General features: G+C 35.8%; 1 protein-coding gene across 3 annotated transcripts in view; it reads left to right on the top strand.

The window, feature by feature from the left end:
* The window catches only part of RANBP17 (RAN binding protein 17), a 313,431-nt gene that overhangs the window by 63,851 nt on the left and 229,763 nt on the right, over positions 1–19,817 (top strand). For all 3 annotated transcript variants that reach the window (XR_005528980.1, XM_039235738.1, XM_039235739.1), the window contains 2 exons: positions 225–330; positions 10,156–10,291. Coding sequence is in view for 2 of the 3 variants with exons in the window: in XM_039235738.1 (XP_039091669.1) it covers positions 225–330; positions 10,156–10,291 (242 nt within the window). In the remaining variant the exon portion in view is untranslated. The remainder of the gene's footprint in view (positions 1–224; positions 331–10,155; positions 10,292–19,817) is intronic.

Genomic DNA, 19,817 nt, shown 5'->3' on the forward strand with positions numbered 1-19,817 from the left:
GATTTTGAGCATATATTTATCTGTCGAAAGAGTCTGTAATTTTTCCTGTTCCACTGCCTTGATAAACTCAAAACTCACTCCACTCTCTGTCAAGGACTGAGTTCACAGTAGTTCATCATTTGTTGGGAAGAATAGATCATTTTGCCAATTTCAGAATTTTCTGCAAAATAAACATTGTTTCTATCAATACTTCCTAAACATTTTTCTCTCCTGTTATGTTTTAGGACGTCTTGCATGGCTGGTATACTTAGTTGGGACAGTTGTTGGAGGAAGGTTAACGTATACCAGTACAGATGAACACGATGCTATGGATGGAGAATTATCCTGTCGGTAAGTGATGGCCATAAAATTTACAGAAATTTACTAAGTAGTTAAGAAATTTAGTTATCATTGAACTAGGATTATGAGCTAAAATATTTTGTACTTGGCCATTTGAGGAAGGTATTATTTTCTTTTTTACTGATGAGAAAACTACTAGAGGTTAGAGGTTAAGTGATTTGTAGAAGTCAAATCTCTAATAAGTGTTATAATCAAATGTACTTTATACTTGTGTCTAAATAGTGTGACGAAGATTTAGGTTGCTTTTTATTTCTTAGGATCTGACAGAGCATGCAAAATTGGTGTGTATTGGGTGGTGGCAAAATTGGGGTGACAAACATGTGGTCAAAAAGCAGTGGATAGTCAGTTACCCAATACAAGCTCTATTTATGATTGTTGACTAGATTTTTCACCTCATGACCATAGCCTTAATAAGAAGCAATGAATTACTTGCCTTAACACTGAGGAAAATTCCTACATGTGAATAATACACGTGAGTTGGTTTTCTATATATTTTAATTTTTTAATAACATTTTTCTTTATAACAAAGTAGTATGTGTTTTTATTGGACACTTAAGTATTTCAAATAAAAAGAAAAGTCATAGATTAACTTGCAGATAACTATTACTGTCATTTTGCTAAAGACCTTTGAATCTTTTTAATGCTTGAAGGTATATGTACATTACATGTGTCTTTTTCAACACTTTTTCAACAAGAATTATACTAGAATACTGTTTTGTAAACTAAAATGGGGATAATAATACTGAATTCATTCTGGGCTATTATAAGGGTTAAATGAGTTAATATTTTTAAGATGCTTAGAACAATGCCTGGCAAATAGCAAGCAATATATTACCAAACGCCATCCACGCCACCCCCACCTCCTGCCCCACAAACATTTCTCTTTTTAAAAAATCAAGCATAATATTGTGAATTTTACCTAGACGTTAAATATTCTAAGCTGTTCCATAGTTTAAGCATACCCTGGTTTTTGGAATTTTAGGTGGTTTCTCAATTTTTCTTCAATGTAAACTGCTTTGAGGTGAATATTCTTTTAGATCAAAATAATTTCATTGGAGTGGATTTTAATTCCTAAAGGCTGAAGAGTCGGTTGATCCATCTGCAGCATTTTAAAGAGTTTCAGTACTTATTCTCTGAACTCGAAGGCTTTGAGAGTTACCATATTTTCTGCAGGTGAACACTAGATAATAGGATGGTCTTTGCCAGATGCAACAAATATCTTGTTTTAATTTTGTATTGCTTTGGTCACAAGTGATGTCAAACATTCTTTTCCATTCCTATTTTTCCCAGTTGCATTTTCTCTGTGATCTATAAGTATATATATAGATTGTACCATTTAGCTGGTTTTCTTTTGTGATTATCTTTTCGCATTTATTTATAAGAACTCAGTATATATCAAAGATCTTAATATTTTGCTATTCATTTGGAAAATGTTTTCTCCATGTCTTTAATTTGTTTTAGAAACTTCTTTCTTAGTGGATTTAAATATTTATATATTCAGATATTTTCTCCATTGTTCATGCTTAGAAAGGTTGCCTCACACCTGGATAATAAAAATACTCACATTTCTCCTAGTTCTTTTATGGGTTCAACTTTTTATATTTAATTTTTAATGTATTTGACATTTGTCTTATATACTTTTTCCAGAGTTTACATAGTGTTAACCAATTAATATGAACCTCACCCTTCCCACATTTGAAATGCTGATTATATCTTCACACGAAAATTTTAGGTCTTTTTCTAGGTCTTTCATTCTTTTCCACTGATCTTGGGAGTCTGTTTTCCTCAGTGTAGAATAGAAATATAAGGCAAGTAATTCATTGCTTCTAATTAAGGCTATGGTCATGAGGTGAAAAATCTAGTCAATAATCATAAACAAAGCTTGTATTGGGTAATAGACTATCCATTGCTTCTTGCCCAGGTATGTGTCATCCCATTTTCGCCACCACCCAGTACATACCACCATCACCGTACCAAAGTTCTTAAAATCATTATACCTGGTTATGGCATTCTTCTTCATTACTAATCTTAAATATATTCCTAAGGGTTTAATAAATTTGTTGTCATTTTGAATAGAAATTTTCTCTTCATTTCATATTCTTTTCTACCTTTAAACTAGCCCTTTGCAGTGAAACTAGGGTCTGAATAGAACACAAAGTTTTTTAGCTTTTCTAAGATTTATTATTTCTGATATCAAATAACTTTCAAATATGGATGGGGGCATTCTTAAAATGCTTTGGTTAATTTTAAAAAAGGGAATTTGCCTCTGTGCTACCTTTTAATATAACATTACATATTTAGTGAAGTGGAAAGTAAGTATACTTTTTGCTATAGTTAGTTTGATTATTTAAAAGTTTTCATCGTCAAGTAGAGAAATACCCACTGGCATTATTTTCCTGAGAAATATATAACAGGAAATAAACAAAAGCAGGTATATATTTGCCAAGGAAATAAACAAAAGCAGGTGTGTGTTTGCCCAGTGGAAAATTTTAATTTTTTCCTTAAGCAACAAATATATTTAACTTTAATATTTGATTTGTGTTTAGCCATTCCCTAGGAAACAAAGCATTAGGTGAAGATTATGGTCTAAGGGTTTATTGAGGAGTGGGGAGAAGGGTGCATTTTCAAGGAAGGAAAAATGAAGGAAAAGGAAAATTGAGAGAATAAGAGAAAGCAAATAAAGTCAGTGCTCCTCATCCACGGATTCCAGTTTTGCAAATTTGTGGACTATTTGTCACCCCAAAACCAACACTCATGGTGCTACTGCAGTCATTTTTGGATAATGTGTATGGTGGCAAAAAATTTGAGTTGCTTGATACCCATTTCCCAGCTGAGGGTGAACAGATGCTCTGCTTTCTTATTTCATACTCTGATAGTGTAAATAAGTGTCCTTTTCATTGTTCAGTGCCATATTTCTCACATTTTTGCGCTTTTTGTTGGTGGTTTTACATGTACAATGGTCCCCAGTGTAGTGCTGAAATGCTGTCTGTTGTTCCTAAGCACAACAAAAAAGCTGTAGAGTACCTTACAGAAAAACTACGTACATCAGGCAAGCCTCATTCAGGTACAGCTTGTGCTACGGGCCGTGAGTTCCATGTTAATGATCAACAATGCGTATTAAATAAGACGTCTTTAAAGAGAAACACACATAGAACAAGATTATTTGTTAGATTGGTTACTGAAAATATTGTGACCAGTCTTCCTCAGGAACCTAACCCTGTGTTTCCTCTGGGAGCACAGTGTTCAGTATTGACTCCTTCGGTTTTCATAAGGCCTTTATAGAATGTAAGTACCGTGAATAATGAGAATCGAACGTAGAAGGTGGTACATTATACACCCGGTTGCTCGCTGTTACAGGAGTTTTCCCCAGAGGCCACATGGACCAATATGTTTCAAAACAGTTCATGGTAGTGGCAGGATGGGGGACTAAGGGCAAGCCATTTTTCTGTCTGCGTGTTCCTGTGTCCCATTTCTTTCTAGTTAGAGTCTGCTCCTGGGGTGTTCAACTTTGTCATAGTCCATAGTTGTGTTCCCTGGCCTCTTTGAGGTGCCTCTGGGGAAGCCAGGGCTTCTGAGTTGGGAGGTGGGGGCTGGAGCCGTCCTAGGCCTCTCCTCCCTGGGTAAGGATTTACAGCTGCAGAGACTGTGGCTCTTACTGGAGCTACAAGGCAAGTGGTTGAGACCAGGGATGGGGTGAGAGGTAGTGGTGAGGGTGGTGGGTATGTAAACAGGGCTAAGCAGATTCAGGGTGGGGCAGAGAAAAAACTTAAATATCTGTTTTGACATATTGCGATTTTAAGTTAAATAAGATTGCAGTTTTATGTGGAATTTTAAAATATCAATTTCATATGAAGAAGTTCCAAGTAACTGGAAGTGTAATACTGTGGCCTTCTGTGTGTTGTTCCTTGATACCTTTTTAACTCCTGGGGGACCAGTACCAAATTAGAAGATTGTGCAGCTTCTGCCAAAAACCTATGCTGTTTTGTCAGGAAAAGGTTAATATTCATAAAAGCTCCCCATATTGTGATAATTAAAACATGTTACTTTAACGTATTTAAATATGCTACTTTAACTTGGCAAATAAATATATTTGTGCTCAGGCCATGCAGTTCTAATTAAATAAAGATAATTTTATAGTCATTTCTGTTCCATTCATCATTACCAAAATGTAAACCTCTTGAGTGACTACCCAGAGACTGTGTTTGATTCATCTTGTGTCTTTCTCATTTGCTCCTGCGAACAGAGCGGCTGCTGCTTTTCGGCATATTCCTGTCAGTTATGCCCCCCTCCGTCTCTGCTTAGCTCCGGACCCGTTCTTCTCCGTGTCATCCCTCATCACTTATGAAACCTGTGGCAGCTAGCTCGGAGTTTTGGTCTCTCTCTCAGACTCTGCTATTGTGTGGGTGGCTTCAGCTTCTTTCCCATTAGATCCTGGTACTCTTCTCTATTCGTAAGCTTCCAGTGACTTCCTGTCACACACGTGACAGATCCCAGAGTCCCTGCCAGGGCTCAGAGCCTCCTGTACCACTTCTCTGACTTCATTTCCTACGCTTCCTCATTCAGCCCAGCCACGTGGGCCTTCTTGCTGTTCTTTGAGTATTACCAGTATGTTCTCACTTTAGGGCCTCTGCACCTCTCTGCTAGGAATCCTTTCTCCCAGCTGTGTATGTGGGACTCCTTCGCCTCAGTCAAGTAGGCTATAAGCAGCTGTCTCTTCCTCTGACTTCCCAGCCCACAATAACGTCCTATCCTAGTTTAGTTTCTTCATAGTCCTTATTACCCCTTATGTTTATTTGCTCATTCCACTAGCGTCAGGAAAGGAATAAGCTTTATCTGCTTTGTTCACCGCCATATTTTTACCTCAGCTGCCTGGCAGAACCTTAACCTTGAAGTGATAATAAAGGAATTGCATACCTCTGTATATAGGGACCGTTGGTCAGTCAGAATATCATTTTTCACCTCAGCTGAGCCCTCAGCATTGCTCAGTGCTACTGTGTTGTTATAGTAATTCTTGTCTTCTGACTTCTAAATACCTGTGGAACTGTTTCACTTGCATGTTCTGTTCCACATTTGTCTTCAATTCAGTGACTACAATTAAACTTCTTTCTTCTATCCACTCCTAGCCCTGACTCTCTTCGTGTGTCTCATCACCATCCGCCCAGTCGCCTAAGTCTGAATCCCGGAAGTTATCCTTAACTTTTCCTTTTTTTTTCTCTCACCAGCATCCATGTAGTTTTCATTTTCAAGTCCTGTCAGCGCCACCTTCTAGTTATGCCAGTCCAGTTGTTTCTGTCCCCGCTGCCATTTCAGCTCCTATCATCTTTCACCTGGATACATGCTACAATTTTAAATGGACACCTTGCTTCCTCTCCGGCTTTCTGAATCTGCAGTACAGATCTGATTAGGTCGGTGCTTTGCTCGAACTCTGCAGTACTTTCCATTGCTATTGGGATTAAAATCAACATGGCTCATCAGGTTCATAATCTGGCTCCTGCCTGTCTCATTAGCTTCATCTGACTGCTTTCTAGCCATATGGAACTTTCCTCAGCTCTAAAATGAGCCATGCTTTTTCTTCCCTCTCTAGATAGTTCCACATGTTTCCTCCTTTCTCTCCACACACCTTTCTTTGCCCTGTTCCATCCTAGAATGTTATGAATCTTTGCCAGTTTCTTTGTATTGTTTATGATAGCACTTGTCATTCTTTATTTTAATTGCTTGTTTTATGTCTTTCCCGACAAAGACTACAAGTTTCTGGAGGACTAGGAATACCTATGTCTTATTCACTGTTACATTCTGAACTCCTAACACACCTGCCATACAGTAGGCCCTCAGATATTTGTTGACTGAACGAATACTTACTTATTTGGATATCTAGGGGAATCTAAACAACTGAGTATCCAAAATTCATCTCTTTGAATTTGAAATGCTGTCCTTATGAAATTATTTAATGATATACTTGTCTTCTTATCTTCCCCGGGCTCTTTCCTGAAAATAATTTAACATAAAGGAAACACTCTGTGTAGGACAATAAAGTAAAACTAAAAGTCAGTATTGTACATACAATGCAAGTTTTGTTCTGAAGCACTTTTAGGGGTGGCTGCAAATCCTTGAAGAGCACTGTGGCAGATTACTAGCTGTCCAGCATTTCTTCTTCCCTTCTTCTGCAGTAATAGAATACCTGATTCTTATGACCGGTATGTGGCCACCTGAATAAAGGCTAGATTTCCTAGACTCTCTTGCAGCTAGGTATGGTTAAGTGATTGTGTTCTAGGTGGTCGGATGTAAGCGAATGTGGTGTGTGCCAAATGTGGATGTAATGGATGGAGCTGAAGAAGCCATCTTAGGCCACAAAGGGATTGTGTGAATGGAGGCAAGTGTAACAACAAGATGAAAGGAACCTGAATCCCTGATGCACTGTGGAGCACTAACTAGTCCTGGAGGACTGCCTTGGACATTTGCTTGAGAGATAAATAAACACCCATATTGTGTAAGCCGTGGTTATATGGACTTTAGGCTTTTGCAGCTGAACTTCTTGTACAGCTACCAAAGCTTCTTTGACAAATGGATTGTGTACCCTGCTGGGAACGCTTTCCTGCTTTCCTACTGAGATGCCATTGCCTTTTAGGCAAATGCAAATCACCAGCTCAATATGAGTTGTAAAGGCATCCCAACAAACTGTCTTTTGGTTTCACATCTTCCTAGGATTTTGGAATGTATGCTATAAAAAGGAAATAAAAGTCAACAAGAGAAAGTACATGGAATCAACAGAGCTAGAGTAGGAAAAGGGAGGTTGCACTTAGTAAAGAATTCAAAAACAAAATATGCCTGTTTAAGTCACTTGAAAAATCACCTGGATCTATACATGGTTTCCTGAATTTATCTATTTATTTAAAAATTACTCCAACAATCTGCTAATTCAAAAATACCCAGACAAAAAGCTTTGTTATTCCTCTCAAAATTACAGACCAAATACATCTTTGCTTGGAAAAAAAACCCAAACAACCTGGGTATAGTAATCTGATTGTTAAATTTGATCATCAGTAAGTTTCCATTCATAAATTTTAATGGTATTAAAAATATTTGGCAAGTGAAAGTTACTTTTAAATAATGTTAAATATAGAAAATAACTATAAAATGGTTTCAACATATTATTTGATAACACTTTGGCAGTAAGTACTTTTTTATTTAACTTTTTAAGTTTATTTAAAACTTATTTATTTTTTAAGTTTATTTTGGAGGGGGAGGCCCTGACAGAGAGTGGGAGAAAGAGAATCCCAAGCAGACTCCCAGTGGTAGCATGGAGCCTGACATGGGGCTTGAACCCACGAACCATGAGATTGAAGTCAGATGCTTAAACAACTGAGCCACCCAGGTGCCCCAGAACCAACTTTTAAAAAGAAGTTCATATGCTATAACTTAGACACTGTAGAATTCTTTGGAAGTAGGGAAGAGGACAATAGTTATATTTCCCTGAAATATGAATTTATATTCAAAATGAGATGATTACATTTTTACATAGTCTTAATATTATACATCTCTTAAAAATAATGTTTTGGGAAGGCATTAAATAATATGAAAAAAAAATAATTGGTCAAGATATATTTAAGTTAGATGCTAGAATAGAATAAACGGTCCAATAATGTAATCTGAAAGCATACACAAAAAAATGCATACACAAACCTAGTCTATATGATTCGGATATAATTGAAATGGTGAGCAAAAGATAGACTCTACAAGACAGAAATGGTGTTGAAGCACCTGGGTGGCCATCTGGGAAAAAATAATATTGATCCATATCTCACAAGATGTGTTCAAGATAAGTTTAGCTATATAGGAGAGGGTAAATGTTAAAAAAACAACATAAAAATACGTCACATTCGGAAAGAAGACCTTGTTATTATGTAAAATCCATAAAGGAAAAAGCTGACAAAAATTTTGCATAAGAAAAAGTCACCAAATACTTCTGCATGGCTTTAATCACAATACACAAGCGAAGGACTCAGTTTTCTAATGTATGTATGTATGTATATAAAGAATTTGTAGAAATCAGCAAAAAAAGACAGAGCCCAATAGAAAGAATTGACAAAGGGTATGAAGAAACAGATCACAGAAAAGGATGTACATATGGCTTAAAAACGTGGAAAAATTTTAACCTCATATGCATGAGAGAAATACAATATAAAACTGTAATGAGATGTCATTTTTCAGATTTTAATAAATTTAAAATGTCATATCCTTTGAATTATATGAGTGTATATAGACACTTTCATAGACCGATGATAGATAAATAAATTGTTTCAGTTTCTGTAGAGAGCAATATGCTAATAGCCATCAACATTATAAAAGTTTATATTCTTTAATCGTTTTACTTTTAGAAGTGTATATTCTAGCTGTACATGTGTGAAATGATGTGTATAGGATGGCTAATTGCAGCATTTTTGCAACAGCAAAAAAATCCTTAACTTCAGTGTGCTTGTATAAGGGAATGTTTGAAAATATTATGGTATATTTTTTTAATGAAATATTAAATAGCTACAAGAGAGAATGAGGAAACTCTTGATGTCTGACATGGAAGGATTTATAAGATCAATTGTTAAATGGAACAAGCTAGGTTTGGAACCATAAGTATAGTATGTTCTATCTGTTTAAAGGAGTTGGGAGCAAAATGTATTGTTGTATTTGCCTGTTTACACATTTAAAACTATCTCTGGAAGGCCATATATAGTATTAAAAGCGCGTGTATGCGTGCGTGTGTTTCTTTGTGCACACGTGGAAGGAAGTGTGTGGGTTAGGGCTAGGCATAGCTGCCTTTGTGCAGTTAGAAAAAGGAGACAGAGGTGCTGTTCCTCAACAACTTGTACTCTGAGCTCTTAAAAGATATTAAAATAAACTGATTTTGTTAACACTAGGCATTTAGCAGCTATCCACTGGAAATTTTTATTGAAAATAGATAATAGAAGGATATCTCCTTTGAAAATTCTAGACTAAGCTTTCATTATATTGAATTAAACTTTTTCTCTAGAAAATTTAACTTAACCTTTAGTTCATTTATGATAATCTGATAAAATAATTGCATGCTTGTATTAAAAGTATTTGATTTTAGGGATGCCTGTGTGGCTCAGTCAGTTAAGCATCCGACTCTCCATCTCAGTTCAGGTCTTGATCAGGGTCATGAGTTTAAGCTCCACATTGAGCTCTACTCTGGGCATAGAGCCAACTTAAAAAAATACTTGACTTTATTAAGATCATCTTGTAACTTATTTCAGGTAAAAATTTTACTGTTCATTGAAAAGTGATATAATTTCATTGGTGTACCTCTTGATTCTTTTCATATTTTGAATCATATGACTCCCAAATATATAATTATATAAAAACATAAGGTTTAATGAAAAGGTCAGATACAAAACTACACATTCAGTATCATTCTTCCTTTACTAAAATTTTGTATATAGTTATTAATTTGTATCTATGTATGCACATATATAACTATAGGTATTCACTTGTATCTGTATATACACATTATATACATGTTATATGCATTCTATATAAATTTTTAGTAAAATAATAAATGTATGTCTTTGTAGCTTTCTATGCATGTAGGTACGTGTCTTAGGAAAAAGACTAGAAGCAATTAGACTAAATTCTAATATATCTTAATAGTAGAATTTCACATGGTTTTAAAATATTTTCTTCATAAGCTTTTGTATTTTTCCACTTTTTACAGTGATTATATATTGCATTACATTGACAGTAAATGTTTTAATGTTGTTTCTCCAAGAATTTTTACTGAAGCTTTTTTTTCTCCTTCATGAAAAGAGTTTTTCAGCTTATATCTTTAATGGATACCGGATTACCTCAGTGTTCTAATGAGAAAATAGAGCTTGCAATTCTGTGGTTCTTGGATCAGTTTCGTAAAACATATGTTGGCGATCAACTTCAAAGAACCTCAAAGGTAGGTTTTTGCTAGAGATTTTTTTTTAAATGTTACTGAAAATGAAGAAAGATGTTCACGTATAATAGCTTTAGCTGAATGATATATTTGGGCAATTTCTACCTTAGAAATTTAATGGATCAGTTGAAATCAATTGATTAATTGGTATTGAAAGTACTGTGAGATTAATTTGCTTGTTTTATGCCTAGATTTACCATTTTCTTTGAAGATTGGCAGAGTTAGTGGATAATTTTTATGTGGCTAGTCATTAAATAGTTAAGATTATTTTAAACACTTGAATAGATTTTGCCTTATTCTATTTATTTCAAGGTTTCAAACAAAAGATTTATTCTTTTTGTAGTTCTGGGATTTTTTGGACACTTACTTATTTATGTGGTTTCCAGTATATTTTTTGCTCATTGCTCGGCTTTTTTACATGATAAGTGATGAGGGCCAGGAGAGCTAGACATATATCTTTGAGAGGCCACAGTTAAATCACCTTAATGTAGAGGACACTCATATGATAATTGAAAGTTTAGCTTCAGCAAATTTAGATGAATTGATCCTAAGGCATAATGAGGGATTATTGAGGGCATTTACGTGAACCCTAACCAGATATTTAGTAGTACTTGTGACACTGAGTAAGATCTATGATGTTTTCTTCTTCGTCTGTAATAGTAACTCTTCCCAAACCTTCTCTGCAAGAGAAGTCCTAAGGATAGTCTTATCTCCTTTGGATTTATAGTTTCTATTAGTAATGTTGAAGAATTTCTTACTTGAAATATCCAGAGTCAGCTTTTTATATAGGACTAAGCTTTGTTTCCCCTGGGAAATTTAGCTTAACCTTCAGTACATTTATGGTTTTCTGTTCATAATAGTTGTATAATGGGAACATTTTTGTTCAGTTTTGTTAATATCATCCTTTAGTTTATTTTAGGTTTATTTAATTTGCTTTTTAAGAAAGTGATGTAGGCTGATGCTTCCTTTGTCAAATATATTGTGGTATTTTATTGCCGATTAGGAATAATTTCAATAACACTTTCTTAGAATTTAGCTGCTATTAAATGAGACCATTAGGGAGAAAAAGGAGGAACTAGACATAAATGTTTCCGTTTGATAGTAAAACAAATTAAAATCAGACAAATATTACATGGCATGAAATTTATATAGGGTGCCTCTTAAAACCCCAGATATGTTACTCAGAGGTTGAGAATAAATTGAACTATGATAAATTGTCGTATTTTAAAATGTACCCAGAGAGTTTACTATTTTGCTTTCACAAAAGTAAATATGAATACTCTTCAAACATTGCTAATCCAACATTTGTTTGGTCTGGATCTTAAATGAGAATAGTATAATATGAAGTAGAAAAGCCTTCAAATTAATTGTTGGAAATAATTAATACTTGGAAAGAAATATGTAAAATGAGATTAGTTGTTTAGAGCAATGGGATTTAGGCATTTCCCCCCCAAATTTGTATTTGTTGTGTTAAAATATATATGTATATTTTATATATATGTGAGAAATCTAGATAACAACAAACAAGTCACAGAAAAAGACACACATATTTATATATCCTTTTGTACAAGGTAATTGTGAAAAAAAGTGAATTATAAAAGGTCAGCTTTTCGCTTTTGAAAGAGCTTACATGTTAGGAAAAACCAAACATATCATCAGATTGGTGTTGATTCTTTCATTGTAATGTAGCCTTTTTGGTGTATGCATCTTACCTTACCAAAAAGTGTTTAGTCCTACAGTGATTTTATTTGTAAGGCATTCCTACTGCATAACCCTAAAGGGAAACCAGAGCTTTCTGCTTTCTTTTTCTCTGGCTTGTCTGCCAATCTGCCTTCATAAGAACCTTGAGGACGTTTTTGGAGAGTCCTTGATATGAGCCCTGGCACTCCTCTAGGATCTCTTCATATTCCTCTAGTCCTTACGGTTACCTTGCAGAGTTGGTATGGTTTTGTTTGTTTGTTTTGTTGGTGTGATTGTCCCCATTTCACAATGGGAAACAAATGAAACAGACAAATGAAATGTACAAATGAAACAGACCACCTAAGACATTTATAAGTTCTCTACATGCTAGTTTTCTGGAGACCAACCAAGGAAGACTAGATGGAAAATTGGTTTTTTGGTGAGGATATTGTCACATTCCAAATTGTGGCAAAAAAGGGGAAGTTTTAGATAATAGTTAGATTATACTAAAGTAATATGAGTGTGCACTTATTTTGTATTAGGAACTGTCCCAGACCCACTTAAGCATTAGCTCATTTAATTGGATCATATGGAATGTGACTTACAAAGTTCTTCCCAGTCTCTTTTCTACGTATGTCACCAGTCTCATGCTTCAGTCCTCCATACTTGTGCTACATACTTTCTGTGTACTGCACTTTTTTTTTTAGCTCCTTCAACAGTCTGTGTTCTCAGTCGATTCTAGGCCTTTGGACAAAATGTTTCCTCTGCCTAGAACATTGTTTGTTTTAAATCAAACTTTCACCTTCCTGCCTTACTCTGATGCCTCCTACTTTATCTTTCACATCAGATACTCTATCCTTTAAGATGACCTTCTTAAATTCTGGGAGAATTCCTTTTCTGTGTTCTATAGCAACCTATAATCCCCCACTTTGGCATTATTACACTGCATTGTAATTATTTGTTAGAAAAACATATATTGACTCTAATTTGGGTTAGGACTGTCTCCATCTTTTTTATTATCACATATTGACATAATGTGGCATATTGGCATATTGCTTCTATGTTTTCTACTAGATGATGGTTGAGTGTATATATTTAGTAGAATTTCACAGGATTTGGGTCTGAATCTCCCATGTGATAAACTTTCATGTGATAATGGGTATCTTCTTGAGTTGGAAAATGATGCTGACTTTAGTGAAATTGTTCAGCAAGTTTAAGTAAGGTGTACTGTTAACTATCAGAATTTTTTACATATGCATCAAATAAGTGTGAAGAGTCCTAAGTGATACATAGCCTAGAAGTATGTGCTATAAATGACAAAGAGCCACAAATGATAGCTGTAGGCGTTTATTGAAGCAGTAGTCTGTGCCAAAGACTTCGCCTAGCATTTGACAGGCATCTAATTTCATCTCACAAAAGCTCCATGGGAATAGTTGTTTTTGTTAACACTTCCCTATCCCTTTTTACAGATTTGGAAACTGAGGTCTGGAATGGTTAATTAATGATGTAATTTAAGTAGTTGAATCTGGATTTGAATCTAGGACACCAGATAACAGAGCCTGTGTGGCTAATCGCTTTGCTGTATTTCCTTCTGTTGGATCTTTCCCTGGGATATTGAACAGGCCCTCCAATCTCAATAGGTCCTGAACAGGAACTGTCTCCTGAAACCCTTTCCACCTCCTTCCCTGTTTTGAGGAAAAATGACTATGAACTCAAAATGTCCACTTTGTTCTTATTTCTTATATCTGATCTGCCACCAAATCGTGTTGATTTTATGTTCTAAACATCTCTCAGTTTCACTCTTTACTCAAGCTCCTTCATGTTTCTCTTCATTGTTACTGCTTGTCATTTCTCACTGGATTTCAAATCTTGTTGTCTTCCTTGTTTCCTTCTTGCCTTTCCCCCACTCCAGTCCATTTTCCATACCGCCACCAAAGTGATCTTTTCTTCCGTGGAAAACCAGGGAAAATAACATAATGGACACTCATATACCCATCTCTGTCAAATCTAAATACTTTGCCCTGTTTGCCTCATATCTGTATCTTTTTAAATTGAACATTAATGGCCTGTTGCTGCTCTGATTCTGTTCTTCTTGTGCCAAAGTCACCACTGTCCTAAATTTCGTGTTATTTTCATGCATGATTCTGTTCTAGCCCCACATTTCTATGTATTTGTAAGCAAAACCTCGTACTGTTAACTTTATAGAAAATTAATATGCAGGAACTTGCTGGTTTCGATCAACATTGTTTTTGAGATTTATCCATGACGATACATTTAGTTCTAATTTAATTACTGGATGGTATTACAGTATATTATTGTGCCATTATCTATTCATTTTTCTGTTAATATATGCTAGGTTGTTTCCAATTTTAAAGCTTATAAAAAATACTCCAGTAAACTTTGAAATACTTGTTTCCTCATGCATGTGTATGAGTATCTTGAAGGTAAATACTGGGGGTAGAATTGCTGGGCTGTCACTTGTACTTCACTTCAGCTTAACAAGAGATTAGCAAGTTGTTCTAAATGTTAGAATAGCCTCTTCTCCCTCTCCCAGCAGAGGATGTGTTGCTGTATGTTGTCTTAATACTTGCTTTTATCAGACTTTAAAATTTACAGAATTTCTCTGCTTAAAATTCTTGTTGGTTTCTCATTATGCAAAATAATGTATCTCATTATACAACATAATGTTCCTGCTTAGGGTCAGCCTTGGCTCACCTTGGCAGCCTTTTCTTTGGACACTGCCTTCTAGTCTGTGACGTGCTTTGTATGTGCTACACTTCTTGTCCTATTGCCTATTCCTACTTACTTCCCAATGGATATTCAAAACTACTATATACTGAGAGTAGGGATATAATGGCAAATAGAATGGTCCATCTGTCCTCTACGTTTTTAATTAAAGAGGAAGATGGGCAAATAAAGGAAAATTGTAAAACCTACTCCCCACTTAAACATTGAAATAGTATATAAATAGGAAGAGGCATACTAACTGTCCAAATAAAGGGTGCTGGACATTTGGTTATATCTATGTAAAATTTTGGATTATTAGTTCACAGCATATAAGAATCAAATATAAGTAAATCAGTGATTAGTATGAAAGGCTGGGGACTATGATTTTAGGACAGGAAGGATTTTTTTTTTTAATGTTTATTTTTGAGAGAGAGAGTGAGCAGGAGGAAGGCAGAGAGAGAGGGAGACAAAATCCCTAAGCAGGCTCTACACTGATAGCTTAACTGACTAAGCCACCCAGGCGCCCGAGGAAGGACCTCCATACACTTCTGGTGGGAATGGAAGATGGTACAACCAGTTTGGAAAGCAGTCTGGAAGTTCTTCAAAAAGTTAACCAGAGAATTACCGTATGATCCAATAATGATCCAGTCCTATGGATATACCCAAAAGAAATGAAAACACACATCCACATAAAAACCTTACACAACTGTTCACAGAAACAGTATTCCTAATACCATAAAGTAGAAAAAAAATCCAGATGTCCATCAACTCTAAAGAATAAGTAAATAAAATGTGGTATATCCCAAAGTGGAATATTACTCAGTAATAAAAAGGAATGAAAAATTGATACATGCTACAACATAGGTGATTCTTTTTTTTTTTTTTTTTTTTGGTGAGAGAGAGGGCACAAGTGAGCGAGGGGCAGAGAGAGAGAGAGAATCCTAGGAGGAGCAGAGAGAGAGACAGAGAAAGAGATAGGGAAGTGGGGCTTGTGTTCACCCAAAGTGAGGCTTGAGGTCACACGATATGGGACTATAAGTCATGAACCTTGAGATCATGACCTGAAATGAAGTCAGATGATTAACGACTGGGCCACCCAGGCACCCCATCATAGGTGATTCTAGAAAGTATTATGCCAGGTGCAGGAAGCCACATACCAAAGAACAAATATTATGTGATTTCATTTATATGAAATTTTCAAAATAGGCAAATTTGTAGAAGCACAAGTAGATTATTGGTTTCCTTAAGGATTTCTTGTTGTGGTGTTGCAAATATTCTAAAATTGATGATAGTCACAAGTGTCTGTGAATATAGTAAAAACTGTTGAATTGTGCACTTTAAGTGTGTGATTTTTATAGTAGGTAGTGTCTCATCCAGGCAGCATTTTATAATCAAAAGACTTGGGGATAAGGAATAGGGAGGGAAAAGAAAGCCATGCATACTGAGTTATCAGTTTTTCCTTTATTGTGATAAAAGTCAGAATGGTGGTTCCCTTTGGGGAGAGAGAATATATTCCCCGGAAAAATCAGCAGGAGAGCCTTTTGGAAGGCTGGAAATACTGTTACCTTGTTGGGAGTTCTGTGAGTGTATACACATGTAAAAATTCACCAAACTCATAATTATGATTTATGCACTTTATGTATGTTATTCTTTAATACAATTTTTTACAAAAGATTATTCATAGAAGCCTGATGTATGATTGTGAAGATAAAAGGGAAACTTGCCCATCAGCAGGAGAATGGTTAAATAAATTTTTGTGTAGTCATGAATGGGATTCTATACAGCAATCAAAATGAGTAATTTAAACTACATTCAGTTTTGGCTAAATCCAAAAAAGCCTTCATATTTTTGCATGAAAAGAGTTGTTGAAGGGAATATATAATATGACATTCCCTCTATCAAATATGTTAAAAATAATAAAGTTCATGAATACTTTTTTTTATTTTATTTTTGAGAGAGAGAGGATGCAAGTGGGTGAGGGACAGGGAGACAGAGGATCTGAAGCAGGCTCTGTGCTGACAGCAGTGAGACTGATGCAGGGCTCAAACTCATGAGCCAAACTCACGAACTGAACTCATGAACCGCGAGGTCATGACCTGAGCCAAAGTCAGATGCTTACCGACTGAGCCACCCAGGCGCCCCTATGCTTTTATATAGTAAAAATATAAAGATGTACATGAGATTGGTTAAAAACTGAATTCAGAATAATGGTTATCTCTGGTTGAGCAAAAGCATGGGAATAGAGAAGAAGATACAAAGACTTCACTTATATCTGTACTGTTTTATTTATTAGTCTGCCTGGTGGGTTTCATGGGTGTTATATTTTATTCCTTTTACTATATTTAGAATTTTTAATCTACAAAACAAATAATTATAGGGGCGCCTGGGTGGCTCAGTCGGTTAAGCATCTGACTTCGGCTCAGGTCATGATCTCTCAGTTCGTGGGTTCGAGTCCCGCATTGGGCTCTGTGCTGACAGCCAGCTCAGAGCCTGGAGCCTGTTTCAGAATTCTGTGTCTCCCTCTCTCTCTGACCCTCCCCTGTTCATGCTGTCTCTCTCTCTCAGAGATAAAACATTTAAAAAAATTAAAAAACAAATAATTATAGGTACTCTGCTTAAACATAGCAAATTGAATATTCACATTTATCCCCCTCCATGCCTTGAAAATCTACTATAACGACAGAAAAGAAAAAAAAAAATTAAAAGGAAAACAGTGGAAGAGACGCTAGACCATGAAATACTTGAAGTTCACAATCAGATATATAGGTTGTATTGGCTTAATGTACTTGAGAGAACTGAACCTTAACTGCTTGCACTGGAGGAAGCCAATAATTAGGCCGATAATTTGCACTAAGGACCCTGAAAAAGCTCAGACGGAGAAGCTAGATAGTTTGAAGACTAGTGTTCTGGGTGTGGCTAAAAGTAGAACTGATTTGAAATATGTATTTGGAGTAGTTGGATTCTGATGGCTCTTACCTAACCCAGCACAGCTAGAGACTCCTCTCCAGTTCTTGCAGGACACAGGACTTTTTCTGATAGTTGGTGATCCACATGAGCCACTGGGCTGAAAATACTCCCAGATACTTCCTAGCTCTTGCTTTCATAACACTGTTAGCTGGGCTTGAAACTCCAAAGTAGGAGACTGGTGAAATGCTTTTAGAAGTAAAAAACGTATTTAAGAGCGAGTCTTATAAATACAGGTATGTGAGATCCCCAGTTGAAAAATCAGCCTTCTTTATAAACCTACAGTGAAGCTTACCCAATAATAAGCCCTTTTGTGAACACAGTCTTGAGTGACTCATTCTAAGAAGTGAACAGACAGTTGACAACTGCCAGCCGTTTGAAGAATGTTTCTTATATGAAAATCAGAAAGAAAAATAAACAGCAAATAAGAAATTGGAGCAAAACAAAATAATATTTCAATCATGAAACAAGAACAGGATTCTGTGAAGAGGATAATTCAGAGAAGTAAGAACTCTTTGAAATTTAAGGTGTGATAGCATAAAATCTTGGTAGGCGATTTAGAAGATAAAGTAGCAAACATCACCCAGAAAGTTAAAATAAAAATGGACAATAGAAGAGAAATAAGAAAATTAGACAATCAATCTAACAAGCCCAACAGTGGATTAATCAGAATTCTAATAGAAGGATATGAATGAGTACTAGAAAACTTTTTGTAATATTAAGGGGTTCCATATTGAAATGAGAGATGAGATGTTGCATATTAAAAAGGACTATGCAGGTGTCCAACAAAGAGGTAAATGAAGATCTGTACTCGGGCCCATCATTGGAAACTCACACCATCGGAAGAGGGGAGGGGTGGTAAAAGAAAAGAAAGCTTTCAGAGAAATGAAATGGGTCACATTCAAAGGATTAGGAATGAAAATTATATTGTCCTTCCATTTGCAACACTAGAAATGCAAGACAGTGGAACAACATTCTCATATCTTTTGGAAAAAAAATAAATTCCTACTTGGAGTTTTATATTCAAAGCTAAACAAGTGTGAAGGTAAAATAAAGACATTTTCAGACAGACAAAGCCTCAAACTTTACTTCCTTCACACGCTTTACCAGGAAGCTGTTGGAGGCTGTGTTCCATCAAATTAAGAGAGTAAATCCAAAAAGAGGAAAGAAGGTATGGGATCTGAGAATGAGAAATTCAACACAGGAGAGAGGCAAAGGAAATTTCCAACTTGGTGGCAAAAGGAGGCTCTAGAATGACATCTGTGCGTCCAGCACAGATAGCCACAAGTTCATACTGGTACAGGTAGGGGGTCATTGGGGTTCTTTTTTCCCTTTTCTTTTTTTTTAGAGTAACTGATAGATTGCCTAATATGTTGGATCACATTCAGAGGAATTGAGGGGTCTTATAGATTTGGATTCATGATACATGGAGACAGAAAACTTAAGCAAATGAAAAGTGAGCCGAACTGAACGTACAAGAAAGGAAATCCAATCATAGTACTATGTAGCCTTTTTGCGAATAATAGGTCCATTGTCATAAATATGTTAAGGAGTCAGAAGATAATATCTGAAGTTCAAAAACCAAGAGAAATAGCTGTATCAGTTTGTTATTTACAGGAATGCATAGTAGTAAAAGAAAATAGCTAAATAGCTATTTATAATAAAAGAATAGTAAAAGAAGTAGCTAAAAATGTTGAAAGTGGGCTTACTGAGTATTGGAATCAGAAGTGGAGAGGAGTTATGTCAGAGGACGGCAGCTTTTCATTGTTACTATTTGGTTTGTTTAGTGATGTGTATGTATAGTTTTAATAGAAATACAAATTAATTTGGAACATACAGTATCATACTGTAGTATGCTATGATAATGGTAAGCATAAGGTGTCACGAGAGCACAGAGCACAGGGTATATCGGCCCAGACACTGAGAATCACAGAAGGCTTCTAGCAGAGGGAGTCCCTGAATGGAATCCAGAAGAATTTGTAGAAGCTATGGGAAGGGAAGGAAAGCAGGATGCACGTCCTAGCAGGCAGGAGCAAAACCTCAAAGGCTCCATGCTGGACAAAATCCAAATAGATCAGGATAGCTTGGGTTCATTGCATCCCCAGTGATCATTACAGAGCCCAACATTAGTAAATTCTAAGCAAATTTTTGTTGAATT

Source organism: Hyaena hyaena, unplaced genomic scaffold, assembly GCF_003009895.1.
Source record: "Hyaena hyaena isolate Hyena2069 unplaced genomic scaffold, ASM300989v1 scaffold_102, whole genome shotgun sequence".
Lineage (NCBI taxonomy): Eukaryota > Metazoa > Chordata > Mammalia > Carnivora > Hyaenidae > Hyaena > Hyaena hyaena.